This window comes from Rattus norvegicus, chromosome 13 (genome assembly GCF_021556685.1).
Source record: "Rattus norvegicus strain SHRSP/BbbUtx chromosome 13, alternate assembly SHRSP_T2T, whole genome shotgun sequence".
Taxonomy (NCBI): Eukaryota; Metazoa; Chordata; class Mammalia; order Rodentia; family Muridae; genus Rattus; species Rattus norvegicus.
In genome coordinates this window covers 106,307,235-106,326,340 of record NC_141546.1, presented here as the reverse complement: position 1 = coordinate 106,326,340, position 19,106 = coordinate 106,307,235, and the positions used below count along the sequence as shown (strand labels likewise).

The window sequence follows — 19,106 nt, the reverse complement described above, 5'->3', positions numbered from 1 at the left end:
CCCCAGAACCCAGATGGTAGAAGGAAAGTATAGACTCCCATTGTTGTTTCTGGACCTCCACAGACATGCTGTGGCGTGCATGTGCACCCATACACATCAGTGCATGTGCACTCATACACATTAAAATAAATGTAAAAAAAAAAATCACCCCTCCGAAATTACCAATAGGCTTCTCCCTCACTGCCCTCCACACAAAAAGACGTAGTTTCTACCATCCAGTCCTTCAAGTCTCATGTCCTGTGTGGGCCTCATATCCACCCACCCGTGAACCTATCTGTCATGCTTTTCTCTTGTAACCATCTCTTATACCACAGAGGCGTCAACCATGACCCTCTGTGATGGACTAGATAGCAATCATCTCCTTTTCTGCTCTTTAGAGAGGTACAAAGAGAGCAGGTATCACCATTGGCAAGTGACAGGAAAGAAATGGGAAGTTGGTGGGGAGAGACATTAAATTCAAAGAGGAGAAGAAAAGTAACTCAGAGTCATGGAGTATGGATGAATCCCTGTGCGGTCAAGCTGCTGGCAAAGGACACTGTGGTTTTCCCCTGACAGGAGACTAGAATTGAGGACCTCTTCTTTCTAGGGAAAGCATGCTAGCATTTCAAAATGGCGGACACACCAATCTTGTCATTCTCAAATGATGACTTGAAAAGAAAAATTAGAGAGAAGGGAGTTGCCTGCAGATGGGTTCTGAAGCTTCGTCAAGGTAAAAGGAAAATGGAGAGTGTTAGGTTAGCTAGAGGAAACCAGGGATAAAATTCCAGGGAGACCAGTCAGGAGACACACAGTCAGGATTGGTAGGTAGGTCCCAGGAGAAACCCACACTACTCAGAGACAGGAATAAAATGTGGACATGACTTAAGTCATTGACTGAAAGTCAACAGAGAAAGCACCCATTATCACTGCAACACACACATTCCTCCATCTGCACGTGCCTGGGAGTTAAGCATTAACCTCATGCGTGAAGAAATGGATGGAGCTGTCACTAAAGCAGGGCTCTCCAACTGCCACATCCATGGGGCCTGCCTGGAGGATTCACTGAAGCACAGAAAACTAGGTCCAGGCCACTGAGCTTCTGGTTCCTGAGTGCTCGGATTTATCTCTGTGGCGGTAATAAAACACCCCAGGGTTGCAGCCCCTCACAATAGGAGAGTCACAGGAGCAGAAGGCTGAGACAGATGGTGGCCTCACATCCACCATAGAGGAGAGAAATGAAGGCACACACATACCTCAGCTAGCTTTCCCCTACACAGTGCAGTGCCCAAACCCAAGGAAAAGATCTGCCCACTTTGAAGCTGGATTGACTCACCTCAACAATAGAAACATACCACAGACTCAGCCTCACCTTGGGAACAGAGACAATCTACCACAGACTCAGCCTTACCCCCACAGCAGATTCAATCTACCACACACATGTCCAGAGACCAACCTAATCTAGACAATCCCTCACTGAGCCCTCTTCCCAGACGATTCTAGGGTTATGTAAAGTTGACAATTAGAGCCAACCATCACACTATATAGGGTAGGAGATAGGAGAATTTGTTTCTTAAGCTTCTAAAACGTCTACTGCCGGAAAATGACCCATGTTACTTTAGGCCATCTGTAGAGAGAATCTCTTGTACTGTATAGAAGCCTCACCTGTCAATAAAATGTTGCTGGTCTATTAATTTAGGCAGGAAATTGGGAGGTGGAAGTTCCAACACAGAGAGGGAATTTCTGGGAACAGAGTCAGGCATGAGTGAGATTCAGTGCCCCAGACACAGAAGAAGATAGTCGCATGAAACTGAGAACCAGGTAACAAGTCAGGTGGCATGACTTAGAACAGAATATTCGGGTAATTAAGTTGTGAGCTAGTTGAAGAACCAAGCTTTTGGCCTTGGCATTCATTGATGAAACATTAAGTCTCAGAGTCATGGTTTCTGGGAACAAAGTGGGCAGGTGGAAACACCCAAGTCATCTCTTCAAACCTCACTCTCCACACTTGTAAATGGGAATAATAACAGCTCCCACAGATCAGAATCGTAAGGAAGATCAAAGGAGATGCATATAAAGCCTTCGGTACACTGGTGAGAAAGAGTATTGGTCCACAGTGTAGACAATACCTAGTAATCACCATAGGTGACTATAACTCAGGTTAGTTAGCATCTGGTGACTGATAAACTCACCACTATGCTGTCCTTTGACATGTGAGAGTATAAAACTGAATATATATACCTATATACACACATATATATACATACATTATACATACATATATACATGTATACATACATATATACATACATACATACACATATACATATATGTGGGAAAGAACATGAAAGAACTTCATCAAGCCAGCACATGGAGCCTTCATCAGTCAAACACTGCCATGTCTATACATAGAAACTGGGGCCTCGGTACACGTCTCTCACCAAGCTCACCCACACAGCACATGTTGGTTTGTATGAAGCCTGAGAAATTGACTTAATCACAGGACAAGTCACTGGATCGTTGGGCCAGTCTCCCCAAGAACACTGAGCCACTCAACAGAGAATGCTAATGGCTGCTTAGGAAGCATTTAGTAAAGATGCAGGATGACACAGAGAAAGCAGACAGGCCTTAAGATGACTTTCGGGAGGGGAAAGTGGTTTACAGCATTTGCCAACTCCCAAGGTATAAATGTTCCCACCACAGCAGCTTTCGGACACTGAGGTGAAGTTGACAAACCAGGAGTGGGTAAGAGAAGAGTGCACTCCCACCCTGTGCACATCTCCACAGTCTTCTCAGGACCCCAGGAACTCAAGGAAAGTGAGCTAGAGATGGAACCATTAGCTAGGGGGAGACAGCCATCCCTGTGCATTTGCAGGGAAAAAGCTAGAGAGTCAGTCTCTCCTATCTCATGTGGAGCACTGCAGAAGAGGAAGCCAGCCAGCGGTCAGCCAATCACAGAGCCAGCAGCCATGATCTACACAGGCCAGCCTCCAAAGACACAGTATAGGCTAGGAAAACAAAAGAGAGGGCTCCAACCCATCCAGACAGAACATACACAGAAACTGTAATCTATTCAGTCTTGGTGATGCTCAAGGAAGAGAAAGTAAAATAAAAACTTGAACCTACAGTCGGCTGTGCAGGTGTGCCAGCTCCGTGAGGAAAGGCATGTGCCACCAAGGCTGATGACCTGAATCTGACCCCTGGAACCCACATGGTAGAAGGAGAGGACCAACTCTCAAAAGTTGCCCTCTGACCTCCACATGTGTGCTACGGCACACACAGGCACACACAGAAACAAATGTAATAAAATGTAAAGACTTATGTGCACTCAGAGTTAACTGAAATACAGTCTTACCACTCAAATTAACCACACTGCCTTTGTCATGGTTGAGAAGTGAAGTTCTGATCTAAAATGTATTTTTCTAAGTAGCTCTTAATACACAGCAAAGTTAAGCTGTAGATGTGAAGTCTGCTAATATCTTATGCCTTCCCAACACTGAGTCCAGCACACCAAGCACACCACCTTCAAGGAAAGACAGAAGACACAGAGGTCTGCTCTTCCTACACAAACAACTGCACCAGATGACCAGCGACATGGTAACATGTAACCCTGTCCCCAAAACAAAACGAAGGATACCTGGTGTTACTGCCCAGCTACAAAAAGCTGTGGGAATGGCTGGTCTCCAGTACTCTTCCTTACTAATTACGTCGATAATGGTGGATTGACTCAGCTCGTTTCAGAACATCAGTTTTATGCAACACAGTGCTATTCAAAAGAGCTGTCGTTTAATTGTACGTAGTGAAATCATCCTAGTGTAAGACAAATGATGACTGGTGTGATTCAGTGGCACCCAATCAGAAAGGCTTGAAGAGTTTGCCCTTAATATACACATTTGATTGTTACAGCAGCAGCCATAAGAACCTGGAGAGGTGTTGAAGCTTAGCAGACTGTTCTCTACTACCACAGACAACTAGGGCACCAAACAAATTCCAAATCTGAGGTTCACTGAAGAATTGCATCAGTGCATGAGCACCCAGAAGGAAGCTGTGACCCCATAGAAACAAAGCTTCCCACTTTCTGCCATCCTTTTCAGTGACCTAACATGATCTGGCCAGCCCACACCCAACCTCATGCAAAAAAAGACAGTTATAAAAGCCAAGAATGGTACTGGGTGAGATGTGTGTCAGGGAGGAAATAGGTAGTAAATGTTGACTCTGTAGAACATCTCTTAGACCTCTGGAGAGATTCACACTTCAATATTAGCCTTCATAGTGGCTTCTTCAGTGAGACCCAGAGGTGCAAAGTTCTCCCTCATGTGGGAATTCCCAGGTACAGAATTCAACTCGTGGAAGGTTCACCACAGTTATAAAGCTGACTTGCAAGCTAGCCTTTGAGTTTTAATTTTCTTTTGATTATTATATGCATGTGTGCGTGTGCATGCACGCATGTGTGCATATGTGTGTAAGACCCAGGACCCTCCTGCATTCCCCATCAGTGGGATTATAAGCATACACCACTGTGCCAAGCTTTTGCTGCTGTTGGAGACTAAAGTCAGGTGCTCTGCTTATGTGACAGTGACTTTACTGAGCATCTCCCTCGCCAGCTAGTTGAACTTTTTTTCTTTTTTGTGTCTTCCACTGAGTCTGAACCCTCCCTCAGTCACTTCCCACCATTTCTTTCAGTAAAAGACAAATAACACACTTCCTACTTCCTTCACCCTTCCTGCTCCAGCTCTTACGTAATCTCTGTTCCCTGAGTTTAATGCTTCTCAATACAAGAAAATGAATGTCCTAAACACACACATAAAAAAAAAACAAAACCAAAAACAAACAAGCAAAACGACAGCCTTGCCTGTGCCCTTCGCCCATAACCTCTAGGGTGAAGTTTCCACGTCACTCGCAGCCAAGCAAGGACGCACATGTGAGAATGTTTAAACATCACTCCACACTAGAGCTTCCCACAGGCCAAGAACAAGTTTTGTTTTCATTTCACTTTGGTCATGTGCTCACTAGAAAACAACCCCAGATGACCCCAGACATTCATTACTAGATTTTTTGAGCAAATTTAAAAAAAAAAAAGGAGAAAATGCCAAATGCTCCTGAAGACTTGGAGCAGTGGGATCCTCATCCACTGCAGGGAAAAGGTGTGTGAATGGATGAAAACACTTTGCCCAACTGTCTGGTAGCATCTGCTGCAGTGAAGCATACACACGCTACGTGTATCCCCAAGAGAAACATGTGTCACATGTCCCAAAGGCAGGCATGAGAATGTTAGTCCCAGACTGGAAATCCACGTGTCCCTCCATGTCAGAGCAAGTACATAAATGTGGCCACACTATGAAGTGTTAGACAGCAAGGAAAGAGAATGGACAGGAAGGCATGACAGAAGGATCAGCAGCTGACAAAAGGACATGTATTATGCAGCCTGTTCCTGGGACACCTAGTACAAATGGGGTGATCGGTCCCAGTCAGAAGGCAGAGCGTCGAAACCTGAAGGATGGTAAGACAGGTTGACCATAAAATCAGAAGATGGGGGGGAGGGGGATGTTTGCCCGGAAACCGGGAAAGGGAATAACACTCGAAATGTATATAAGAAATACTCAAGTTAATAAAAAAAATAATAAAAAAAATAAAATAAAATCAGAAGATGGCTCTCTGTGGGATGGGCAGCAAAGCTGAAGTTGGGCTCTGAAGGCTCACTCTGGGAGAGGGAGGGGAGCTGGGGTCAGGAAGGCTCTCAGGAGTCTGTGGACCACTGCTGGCCGATCAATCTCCCAGCATAGGTGATGATGGCACACAGATGTCTCTGTGTGTGCGTGTGTCTGTGTATGTCTGTATGTCCACGTGTCTCTGTGTCTCTATGTGTGTATCTGTGTGTATGTGTGTGTGTGCGTGTGCGCGTGCGTGTGCGTGTGTGTGCGTGTGTGTGTATCTGGGTACAAGCTACACACAGTTGCTTTGTGTGCTTTTCAATTATTGCATTAAACCACTTTAAGATAGTTAAAAATAAAGACCTTTCTAATAAATAAATATTTATTATATATAATTATATGTAAGATGGCAGAGTGAAGACCTGGGATCTTAAGAAGAAAGACAATGGCTCCATTTCCCATGGCGCTTCCCAAGTGCATGTGCTGTTTTGAAATAGGAGGTAAAGAAGTGTGTCTCTTACTAAAGCTATAGAAATGGGGGCTCTATTGTCTTGGCCGCATTGTAAGGCTTCAGGCTCTCAGCTCCTAGCATCAGTCACTAGAGTCATGCCTTCGACACTTTCAGAGGAAGACAGCTGAAGGTTACCCTCGCCTTGACTGTAGGGAGAAACAGACACAGGTCAGAACTCAATAAGCTCCACTCCCAAACACACATTTTAACCTGATTTCCATGTCACGAACATTGCCACAGCTCAACACATCTATGAGGAGCATTACCCATGGTGCCTAGCCTGTTTGCTAACTAATTATGTCAACAACCTCAGCCATCTTAACACTATACAAAAACACAGCTGACCTAGCAGTTTGTACATTACACACACACATGAGTCTGTACCAAAATGCGCTGCACCACTCCTGGTGATGTGCACAGTCCCACTGGCACCTACGATTGTGAGCTATAGGTTCCCAAACAGTAAAACATATGTTCAGCTGAGAATGGGCCCATCTAGAGTAATAGTTTGTAGATTCCTGGCACCTCAGACTGCCAGCCTTTCTAAGACAGATCTCCTATTCGCTTCAGCAGCTCTCTGACAACAGGCGCCTGTAGACTTGAGCAACCGTCAAAAAGTGTTGTGGAAGAGCACTTTTCCGCCTTGAATAAAAAGAGCAGCAAAGCCAATAGGGTGTGTGTGTGTGTGTGTGTGTGTGTGTGTGTGTGTGTGTCTATATGTGAGAGTGTCTGTCTGTGCATTTCTGTATGTATATGTCTGTCTGTGTGTGTGTGTGTGTGTGTGTGTGTGTATCCATGAGGGTGTCTCTGTACGTCTGTGTGTGTGTGTGTGTCTGTGTTTATGTCCATATATCTGTGTGTCTATGTCTAGATATGTGTGTGTATGTGTGTATGTGTCTGTGTATATGTGTAAGAGTATCTGTGTCTTTGTGTGTCTGTGGGTCAGTGTGTCTGTGAGGGTATCTGTATGTGTCTCTCTGTGTGTATGCCCATGTGTCTGTATATGTGTATACCTGTATATCTTTCTCTATGTTTGTATCTCTGTGTTTATATGTCTGTATCTGTCTGTCTCTGTGTGTGTCTATGTGTATGTGTCTGTGTGTGTGTGTCTGTGAGGGTATCTATGTCTGTTGTGTATCTATATGTCTCTATGTGTATTTGTGTGTGTGTGTCCATATGTCTGTGTGTCTGTCTCTGTGTGTATCTGTGTTTTTCTCTGCATTTGTCTGTGTGTGTGTGTCTCCATGTGTATCTATCTCTGTGTGTATATATGTCTGTGTGTCCATATGTCTGTGTGTCTATCTCTACATTTGTCTCTGTGTGTGTATCTATGTGTATCTATCTGTGTGTGTGTGTGTGTGTGTGTGTGTGTGTGTGTAAGACAACTTTTAGATGCTGGTTCTTTCCTTCCACTGTGGATCTGGTTCCAGTTCTCGGGCTTGTTTGACAAGCTCTTTTCCCTGCTGAACCATCTTTCGAGCCCACCAATAGCATTTTAAACAATGGTTGGCACATTCAGGAGAAAAACCCCATCAGGTACGGGTATTAATCATTCCTGCAATTCCTAACGATCCAAAGCACAGGTACTTATTAAATCTCTCCTTCCTACGCTCCTCAAAATCAACCCAGGAAAGTGAGACTAGTTCCTAGCAAACACCTTTAAAGAGTTTTATTTTCTAGTATACTGAGAAGCCTAGGGAGCACTGAGGCAGTCACTGCTGTAGGATCAAGATTTGCCAGGGTGCCTTTCTTCCAGACATCACACGGCCATTGCCGTCATGGCCAGAGCAGCTGTGATCGCCCCCCAGACCCTCACACGGTCCAGTCTGCTAGCATTCCATCCTAGGAAGAAGCGTGAAGGCACCGGACCCTCACCTGTGCTTCCAACCTCTCAATAGCCTGCCGAGCTATGACCAGTCTGCCCAGCTGTGAGCGGCCTAACCCTGCTGCACTTGGAGTGCACAGGTGGGGAAGACAGAGTTGGGAGTTAGAAACACGGTTTTCCTGCAATCACCCATGCTGGGGTGGGCCTTTGGTAAGATTTGGGGGTGACTTAGGCTCTTGTAATTAACTCCTAATCTATGCACCTATGAACTCATAGCCTGGAACAGACTCCAGATATTTGATAACAGTATCAGGCCTGTCATGTCCCCCAGGAAAAGTCACACCACAAACTTACTGTCCTGTCTCCATCTATCCCCAAGGGTCAATAACTATGTCCAGCAAGTCTTTACTGAATGAAATAAGCCATTTCTACCAACTGACTCGACCACAAGCTACCCACCCATTTTGACAAGTCTGGGAACTATTCACAGAAAGAACTCTTGGCTCTTTAACCTTACAATGGAGACCTCCTTCCTTTGTTGAATCTTGAGGTGCACAGGCCTGTGAAAGTGGCCCAGGGGTCCCTGAGGAGGTATTACACGAAGCTTTCCCTACCCTCCTTTGCCCCCCCTACCCCACCCCCACCCCCTACCCCATCCTGCAAAGGCAAAAGAACTCCGGACTTCTTGAATGTACTTGTGCTCTCGTCTGCCCTGTCGTTCTGTTTGGATGTGGTGTGTGGCTGCTGGCCAACATGGACGCTGTTCCTGTTGATATAACATTTTGTTTCATCTCCACTGGGAAATCTGCTTCTTGCACTCGAAAGAGCACAGCCTAGATCTCCTCAGTTCTGCCCTTCCACATGTAGGAGCGCTGCCAGAACAGTCCTTACCCACACGGTTGTGAGGAAGGACAGGCAGACGAGACAGTATCTAAGCTCTGTCTCATCTACAGCTCTGGGACATCCCAAACACTTGATACCCAGTGCAGCCCAAGCATGGATGGTTCTAATCCCGTAACACCTTCTCTCAGCCATTCTTCTGGAGATGACAAAAACATCTCCCCAACCAAAGCTCATAAGTAGAGAAAAGAAGCTGTATGAGGGCTGGGATAGCTCGGTGGTACAGTGCTAGCCTGGCTTGTGCAAGGCCCTGGCTTAGATCCCTGACACTGAAACAAATCCAAGTGATCTGCCCAGCCATGGTGAACAGGCCTCTTACTACAGGGCTCACTCAGTTTGCTGCTCTGTAGACTGCAACAGTAGCGGCAACGTCACACAGGCCTACTGGGATAAAAGGCCTAACAAGGTGATTATGAAGTATTGCTATTTAAATGCTGCGATGACCAAAAATAGTCTGGCAGGTTTCAAGAAACAATCAATATTTTTAAACAGGCTGTTTCTGTAAAAGTAAAATGCGTGCAGATATATTTCTTAGCATTCCCGGTATTTAGTCATGCATAGCCAGGGACTAGTATGAAAACAATCACAAAAACTGTAAACTCCACGTTTCAAGTCAGCACTTTGTACCCTAAAATCGAGCATTTAAGAGGTCTTCCTGCTCCCCAGGATCATTGGGCTTGGCTTTGTTGTTCCTTTTTAGTTGATAGGAATCAAGCTGTCGGAACAGGTGCTGAGATAAAAGGCCAGTGCTAAAAATACTCCATGCTGCTTGCTTTATCGACGTTCTACCTATACTCACGCCAGGGAACAGCGCTGAGATCAACTGACCAGAAGGTCGGGTTAGGAGTTTTAGCTCCCCTAGAAGCCCACACTGCCCTGGCATACCCTTCCTGCTCCAGTCTACAGAGTACACCACAGTCTCCCTCTAACTTCAGGGTACTGCCTCCTCTCCAGTGGACAGACTTCTCATAATGTTCATGGTTATTTATTATCCAAAAAGTTATATGTCCCTCACAGTGGGATCCCCAAATCTGCAGGGCAGTGAGTGCCCATACGAGGTCAGTTAAGAGCCTTAATAATACACTAACTTCAACAATCACTTTCAGATTTGTATCGCAAAAGAATTCTCCAAAGCTGTGCGTTTAGCAATTATCACACACATGTGTGTGCACACGCATGCACACAGAGAGAGAGACAGAGACAGAGACAGAGACAGAGACAGACAGACAGACAGACAGAACCAGGTAATAACTGTGACCTTGTGGCTGCCTGTTTAGCAATCATTACACGCGCGCGTGCGCACGCGCACACACACACACACACACACACACACCGGCCCCTGGTAGTAACTGTAACCTTGCTTTAAAGACTCCTTTAAACCTTGGAGGGAAAGGTAATAACTGAGTAGTACTCATCTTTAAGAGGCACACAACAAAGATGGGATCATCACTAAGAAAGCTCTTAAATGTAGGTAAGATTTGCTACAGTAGCCCATGGGCTTTGTCTTGTAAACTTCAGTCACTTTTTAATTAAAGACGACCTGTAAAAGGCAGGAGACCGTTTTCGTGCCCTTCCATCAAATCCCTAACTGAATTCAGCTGGAAGAGCATCATCAACCCAAGTTCCAAGGTTGCACGCCATGTTTACACTGTCAAAACCCAGCTCTGAGTTAGGTCCCCACAGCTTCTCCACAGGAGAAAGTCACCTGCTTCTGGAAGGAGAAGAGCCCAGAAGGCTGCTAGGGGGACCTCAGACTTGAGTAGCCCGATGAACAGGTGTATGCAGCAACTCCCCAACGCCAAGACTGTGCTTTAACGCCGGAGGGAAGCTGTGGGTGCGAAAGGTTCGGATAGCCCCTTTTGGATTCTTACTCTGAGGACTTTTCACCTCCTGGGCTTCATGCTAATAAACCACAGGAAACTCTAAGCGCTGAGTTAAAAGATGGTGGAAATTATTCCCTCTCCATCAGTCATAGTAGGACTCTCTCTTCCCAGCTCTCCTAAAAGGTACAAAAACCTAATGCTGTGCACAGGTTTCTTGGGCAATGAATCGACTGGTGATGGAGGACAAGATTGGCAGGGTTTAAAAGAGACGAAATGCCAAATTTGTACTCGGGACCACTTAGTTCCCTCTGTTTCCTGGCTGAGTTCAGAAAAACACTCGGACCCTCGTGAGCCATTTGCTCTTGCTGGTTGGCGAGGGTGGATAAGAGACCCCTGCCGAAGGGTTTCTGCTGGTCAGACTTTCCTGCTTAAGGGATGGAAGATGGAGTTGGCACATCCCAGCACCCGGACAGGGCCAGGACCCAGTAGCCCAGCTCTACTGCTACCTCTGGCCTCCCTGCACCTCAGGACTCTTGAGGAGCCTCCGCGGGGAGGCGGCCAGTGCGCATCAGGAGCGCAGTGCTTGAAGGTGGCCAGCCTGCAGTCACTTTTCGCATGACTTTTCTCACCAAATGCCAGGCTTTCCTGGAGAGGACAGCGGGTGGGCGCGGGAAAAGGCCCCAAAGGCGTCGCCTAGAGATCTCTCCTCCAGAGATGGGGTGCAACAGACCCCCTCCAGCCCTGCCCACCTCCCAGGCCCGCGGGCGGGAGAAGCCGGTGAGTGGAGCTCCGGGATGCCCCCGCATCTGTCGGCACCAGGCGGGAGGCGTCTGCAATCACCGCACTCGTATAAAAAAAAAAAAAAATCAAAACCCGCCTGGGTGACCGAAATCCAGAGGCAGTTCTTACCGTTGGACCGCCGCACGATGTTCTCCAGAAATGTGTTCTGCGGGGCCACTAGTCCCCGCCGGCCGCCAGCCATGGTCATCCTCCCTACTGCTGGGGCTCTGGGGGCGTCCGGCGCCGTGTCTCACCGCAGCAGGCGGCCGGGTGCGCAACCCGCGAGTGTTCCCGGCTCCACGCGCCCCATGCGCCCCGCAGCCCCGGAGCGCAGGGGCGGCGGCTAGCTCCCGCTGCCGCCTTCGCTGCGCTCCGCACCTCTCCGCTGCGGCCCGCCCGGGTGTGCGCTCGAGTGCCCCGGGCTCGATGTGCGGCGGCCGCCTCCCGTGGGCGGAGGGAGCCAGACGGTCCAGGGCGCCCCCTACCGGGCGCGCATCCCACGGGGACCCAGCCGTAGCCCGGAGCCACCCGGCGAGGCTGGAACCCGAGCGGCACCCTCTGGGCGCAGCGGGAAGTGTGTCCAGAGTGCGCCTGGGGCTGGGTGCAGAGCAGAGCGAGCAGCTTTCTTGGTGAAGTCACACACAGGCCGGTAAAGGTCACAAAGAGACTCTTTCTTTGAACAGCTTCAGACCGGAGTCAGGACCTTCAGGCTCTGCAATGGCACCCTGCGTCCTGCAGGGTTTATTAGCCTGCCTATCCAACTTGCCCGAATTAACCAACCAAGTGTCTAAGGACGACGACTTACAGAGTGACTGACAGGTTCAGCTCCCAGGAGCCGTTTGGGTTTGTCTTTACCATCAGAGTGCGTGCAACCTTCTCAATTGATAAATGGCCTTTTCACCTGTCTGGCATCCACTCTTACAGAGCAAGCATTTTACCAAAAAGAAAAACAACAAAATATGAGTTGGTGCACCAGGGTTTCCTGTTACAGCACAATCTCATTGTGTGTGCGGTTAGAAAACGGGAACTGGCTGTCCTGCATCACAGAGGTGGGCTGCCTCTGAAGGCTTCCCAAAGTACGTCAGACTTCAATAAAACAGCCGTGGCTGTGGTTTGGAGGTACAGGGCACAGATGAGGTAGGTGCGGCTTCACAGCAGGTAGAAATGACTTGGACCTCTTGTTCACTGAAGAGGGGGTCTTCCAACTGCACAGAATGTGTACCTGTCATGCTGTGCGTGGCAGGGGACTGAGACAGTGCCCACTGAAGGATGCATTCTGGTGAGTTTCCAATTTGGACAAAGATTCAAAATAAAATTCAAAGATAGACCTGACCCTGAAACCCGTGATCCCAGGGCTCACCTCCGGAAACACCTTAACAGGTTGCAAAGACATGCTGCCTCAATTTTTTTAATCTCAGAAGCAGAGCCAGGTCCTTCCAGGCATAATCTCAGAGTTGTGAAGCTATGCGGAGGTGAGACAGGGGATACAACCTTGACTTTTAAAGTTCTGTGGGGGGGCCTGCAAAGACGGCTCATCACTGAAGAGCACTCTTGCAGGGGACCTGGGTTTAGTTCACAGTAGGTCAAAGCCATCTGAAATTCCAGTTCCGGGCCATTTGGTGCCCTTGTCTGACCTCTTCAGGTACCAAGCATGCATGCGACATACATACATACATACATACATACATACATACATACATACGCAGGCGAAACACTCAAATTCATAATATGTCTGGAAAAAAATTAAGTGCCCAATCAAATGTCATTTTCATGGCAACTAAATGATTTGGGCCATTATAAATGTCGCCTTTCATCTATCTGTGTGGATACAAACTCAGGCAACGCCCCTGCCAGCAGGAGATGCCTCTGCAGGACTGGCGCCAGCAGGAGATGCCTCTGCAGGACTGGCGTGTGCTGTGACTTGACGGTAAAGCTGGATTTCTCACACTGAATAACATCTCACCCACAGGTTAGAGCTGTGATTTCTGAAACACTGGCTCCGTCTAGTGGTCCTTTGTCCTATTACAAATGAGGTAAACTTTACACGGAGAGATTCTGGCTGGCTTGATGGCTAGCCAATTTGTTTGGGTTGGTTCATTTGAATAAGGCAAGATCTTATAGCTGTGATATGTATAGTGGGAAGGGCTCAAAGAACAGATTTACGTCATATATATATGCACCAACCAACCTTATGCACCTGTTTGTAGGAGAGAAAACAATGGGGGTTGAGGGGAGAGGTACCTGTCATAGAGAGACCATAAAATTTCCCTCATGCTCTGTGTCTTAGATAAAAAGGAACAGATGTCATTCGTTTGAGATGAGAGCCTTGGTGGGCTACCTGTTAAACAAAAGGAGCTCAGGAATAAGCTTCCCATTTTTAAATGTGCCATTTCTGAGTGTCTCAATGCAGACTGTGTGTATGCATACAGAGTAATTCTCATGGCACATAAAAACTACACCAAAACATCAACAACCTTTAATCACATTGAGATAGTTCTTTGGGTCTTTGAAAGCACACCCAAGAGTCCCCTATGTCTGGCTGGTCCTTGGCTTCTCTGACTGTAGGAACAGTCAAATTCTTTCCTGAGACTCACAGGAGACTGCTTCTGCTCCCCAAGCACCCATCTTTCATAGGACACATGGCATGTCTGAAGCTGGCCTGGTTACAAGAAACCTTGTCTTGAAGCACAGACACAAATAGACATATGTACACATACAGAGAGAGAAAAACAGAGACAGCATCATACACATACACAAAGACACACACAGGCATACACATACACACATACAGAGAGAGAAAAAAACAGAGACAGTCATACACATACACAAAGACACACACAGGCATACACATACACACACACATACACACATACAGAGAGAGAAAAAAGCAGAGACAGCGTCATACACATACACAAAGACACACACAGGCATACACACACACACACACACATACACACACACACACAGAGAGAGAGAGGCACAGACACACCATAGAGACATACACACATATAAACACACACACACACAAACACACACACACACACACACATCTATTAAACTTATAAGCAGAGTATCCAGTAGTTATACTCACAAGGAACCCTGTGATACCAGCTCACACTCAGTGCTGGGGCAGAGCTGCCTCACTGGGCTTTCAGCCCAAACCTAATGACAGAGAAAGGATGTGCAGCTGTGGCCATTACACCTCACTGTGACTTACTCAATTGATATTTACAAGTGTTTGTAAAATTGTGTTATATCTTTCCAAATGTCCCAAACAATTATTCATCTTTCTCATTTCCTCTGATCAAAAGGCAAAGGGGAAGGCAGAGGCCATGGCTCCATCAGTAAAATACTGGCAAGCTGAAATCCTGAGTAATAACAGGGTGAGGAGCTAGAGAGAATAGCAGTTAAGAACTTATGCTAATCTTGTCAAGGACTGGAGCTCAATTCCCAAAACCTGTGTGAGGTAGCAAATGGCAACCACTGATTCCAGCTCTAGAGAATACAGCATCCAATGCCTCAGGCCTCTAAGGGTACCTGCACTACACACACACACACACACACACAGAGAGAGAGAGAGAGAGAGACAGTACTGGAGATACAGCAACCGGCAGATTTTAGCGTTTTGCCAGCCAGCCACACCTGCCCAGCAAGCTTCAGACCAGAGGTAAAACACAAAGGTAGCTAGTGTTAGCATTCTGTCTAAGCTCCACCTAAGTTACCTGGCAACAACCAGGTATGCCTGACACTATAAAAGGGGCTGCTTGCTGGCGCGCTCTCTCTCTCTCTCTCTCTCTCTCTCTCTCTCTCTCTCTCTCTCTCTCTCTCTCTCTCGTTCTCTTTTCTCTCTTGCTCTTGCCTTCCTGTCCCTGCTCTGTCCTCCCATACCTCCCCACCTTTCTCTGCCCCACTACCCTTTTAACTCCCTTCCCCGTGCCCTGAATAAACTCTATTCTATACTACTCCATCCTGTGGTGGGTCCCTCAGGGGAAAGAGATGCCTCAGCACTGGCCGCAGAAGCACCCCCCTCCCCCACACCTCCACAGAACATATCCCTCCCATCTTGATCGTTTTATAAACACATCAGTTAGTGCCTGAAGATTGACACCTGAGATTTTCCTTTGACCTCCACCACCCACAACCACACTGCTTGCCTACTGGAAAATAATTTAAAGCTATTTACAATGGTTACATTTTATTTTCAAAGCTATACGCACATGTCTGGTTTGTACCAAACAGTGGATTGAGTCTAAGGAGGTGAGTGCGTGGTAAAGGGGTCTCAAATTTGAGGAACACTTTTCTGTGTGTGTGCTCTCTGTGCCTCCTTCCTCCCTCTGCTGTCTTGCCTCCTTTCCCTGTAAGTAAACTACAGCTCAGCTTGCTGTCTCCACTGAAGACTGTCTGCTTCTCCCCAAGAGATCCCACTTCTTAGAATACTTACTCTGCCCAGGAACCTAGAAGCCAGAGGCTGGGGTCAGACACCCAAGCCTCCCACTAGTGTGCAATTTCTCCTGCTGTGACATCCACGGTCAATAACAATGCTACAATACTTCTTTTTGCATCTTAAAAGAGTTGGGGGACAGCAGACTTGGGTTTGGAAAGGCTGGTTACAGAGAAGCAGCAGTGCCTTCTGGGTAGATGGGGGTTAGTGTTCTATGACTTACAGCTAAAGCCTTCAATAATTGTTATTATTGGAATGTGTTTGCTGAATTCTCTCCAACTCGTCTAAAATTCGAGATTTGCTGATTTGCCAAGAATCAAAATAATATCTGATTCTGTCGTCATTTTTTTTTATCAGATCTCCAACTAAGATTCACTGTTTCCCAAGCTGCTGATACACCTTTCTTCCTCTTCTGTGTGTAATACTCCTGGCACTGTCATGGTAGTCATCATTGCCTTAGCAATATTCAAGTCATAAATCCCTTTACCTTTTGCTTATCTGATGGCCCCTATTTCTAGTTTAATTTTGTATCGCTGTGTGTATGTAAGCACACATATGCTACAGGGCCTGTGTGTTGCTCTATGTATGATATGTGAATAAGCACGCATATGCCACAGTGCCCGTGTGTATTGCTGTGTGTCTATTGATGTGTGTATAAGCACACATACGCTATAATGCCTATGTGGAGATCACAGGACAGCACTGTAGAGGCCTTTCTCTCCTTCCACCTTTACATGGATTCAGGGAGTTAAATTTATTTTATCAGGTTTATGCAACAAATGCATTACCCACTAAGCAGTCCTGCTGGTTCGACCCTTTGATTTTAAAGGATAGGTAACTTCAGTGATAGAGTAATCTTAGTTAGCAGTTACTGCCATCAGGACTTGAACTACATCATTCTGTGCCTGTCCGCCTTTAGAGGAACCTCCCGCTACTCCAATATGCTGCACTTGTGTCTTACAGCACTCCAAACTGTCCTTGTTCAACTTTCTTTTTATCTTAAGTATAACACAGAGAGGGTTTTGTTTTGTTTTGTTTGTCGTGGTCCTCTATATTGGAGATTCTAAACTCCTCTTTCGTTTGAAAGTCCATGTGTTTTCCCAAGATTTGGGGATGTTTCTGCTGAGTTTATAGAGAATAGCTTCTTTCTGTCCCTTTAGTCTGTATCTCACTTCCCTCCCTTACACAACATACTCATAGGTTTTATCTCTTTTTTTTTTTTTTTTTGGTTCTTTTTTTCGGAGCTGGGGACTGAACCCAGGGCCTTGCGCTTCCTAGGTAAGCGCTCTACCACTGAGCTAAATCCCCAGCCCCAGGTTTTATCTCTTAATCATGTACCTGGGTCTTGCATGTTGTGATCATGATTAACTTTTCAGTTTTCTTTTCTATTCTATTGCGGTGGCCTGTCCATTTGATTTACTAAGTTTATTTATCGAGATTTCAATCTGGTTTCAAGATTTCTCTTTATTTCATGATTCTATCCCATGGTCGAATTTCTTATCCAAGTCGTCAAACTTCTTGTCCATATCTTTACTTCATTTGTCTGCCCAAATCCTCTCTGAGGTCATGAGGTCATACATCTTTCTTTAGACAAGACTTTAAACTTAAAAATCAGTCGGTGGCATTTCCAGCCTTTCATAGTCTTAGGTTACGGAAGAGCTGTGAGCTTCTGCATTTTGTACTGCTGCGTGTCACCGTTCCAGGTTCCCTGTGTCTCCGTGTTGCCATTTGTGTACCTGCTGGGTTAATATCTCTTGCAGGTTCATGCAGAGGCCATTCTTAGAGAAAACCCTTTGGAGGCCTCAATCCCGGGCATCGCTAAGAAAAAAAGGAAAGAAACGTTCATAGTAGCAACAACATCAAATCAAAACAGATATAGACCATAAAAACCAGCTAGAGATAACTACAATATCATCCATAACCAGAAAAAGAGAAAAAGGCTAAAATAATGCAGAACGAACTGGGAGCCTAAAGATCATAAAGGATAAAAATAATGCTAATAAAATAAGCCAGGCATGGTGGCACACACCTTTAGTCTCAGCACTCAAGAGGCAGAGGCAGGTGTGTCTCTAAGCTCAAGGCTACCCAGTCTACATAAAGAATTCCAGGACAGTTAGCACAGAGAAACCCTGTACAAAAAAAAAAAAAAAAGAATGAATAACATAAATAATGAAAAGAAAGGGGGAGAGAAAGAAGTGAGCTTAAAGAAAAAAAGGTAGATCTGTGAAAATAACTCAATGAGTGAAGCAAATATGAGAACCTGGGTTCAGATCCAGAGTAAAGTCAGGATACGTAGCCTCCATCCATAATCTCAGCCCTCTGCAGAGAAGTAGGTGGGAGGTAGATACAGGAGTGTGGACACACACACGCACACACACACACACACACACACACACAGAGAGAGAGAGAGAGAGAGAGAGACAGAGACAGAGACAGAGAGAGACAGAGACAGAGAGACAGAGAGAGACAGAGAGAGACAGAGAGAGAGAGATCGGTCATAGGAATATGGTTTTGTCTCCATCGCAGGTGCAGGATGGAGCTGCTTCAGGCTGTCCACAGCAGCTGACTGTGATTTGCCTCGTGCTCTAGCAAGGATGTGATTTTGCCAGATGCAGTTTCTGCGATTGTGTGATATTTGGAATTCTGGTGACTCTAGAAAAGGTATATAATGCTAGGACCCTGGGAGTAGGTCTGAGGCTGCTGCTGCTGCTGCTGCTGCTGCTGCTGCTGCTCCTCCTCCTCCTGCTGCTGCTGCTCCTCCTGCTGCTGCTCCCCCTCCTTCTCCTCCTCCTGTTGCTTTTCCTCCCCCTCCTCCTCCTGCTGCTGCTGTTCCTCCTCCTCCTTCTCCCATTGCTCCTCCTTCTCCTCCAGCTGCGGGAGGTGTGTACACACATCACACCAATAAAAAACAGAAAATGAGAGAAAGAATGTGAGAGAGAATAGAAAACAGTAAGAAATTAGAAATGTGACTTCAACATAAGTGAAAATACATAAACTCAATTAAACAAATGTAAGAGAAAGAGAGAGAGAGAGAGAGAGAGAGAGAGAGAGAGAAGTGAAGCAGGACCAGGAGAGAGCTCAGAGGTTAAGAATATTGGCTTCCCTTGCATAGGACCTGGGTTTAATTCCCACTACCCAAATAGCAGCTCGTAAGCAGATGAAACTCCAGTCCCAGAGGATCTGGTACCTTCCTCTGGCT

The 19,106-nt window shown here is 46.4% G+C and overlaps 1 protein-coding gene and 1 long non-coding RNA gene across 4 annotated transcripts in view; both read right to left on the bottom strand.

The window, feature by feature from the left end:
- Positions 1-11,898, bottom strand: part of Kcnh1 (potassium voltage-gated channel subfamily H member 1) — a 302,521-nt gene extending 290,623 nt beyond the window's left edge. For 2 of the 3 annotated variants that reach the window (XR_015635384.1, XM_087581588.1), the window contains exon 1: positions 11,596-11,898. Coding sequence is in view for 2 of the 3 variants with exons in the window: in XM_087581588.1 (XP_087437714.1) it covers positions 11,596-11,674 (79 nt within the window). In the remaining variant the exon portion in view is untranslated. The remainder of the gene's footprint in view (positions 1-11,595) is intronic. The other variant, NM_031742.3, reaches the window with a different exon arrangement.
- A 5,454-nt stretch (positions 11,899-17,352) lies between these two features.
- Positions 17,353-19,106, bottom strand: part of LOC148001890 (uncharacterized) — a 30,764-nt gene continuing 29,010 nt past the window's right edge. The window contains exon 3 of the long non-coding RNA XR_015635816.1: positions 17,353-17,725. This is a non-coding gene — a long non-coding RNA (uncharacterized LOC148001890). The remainder of the gene's footprint in view (positions 17,726-19,106) is intronic.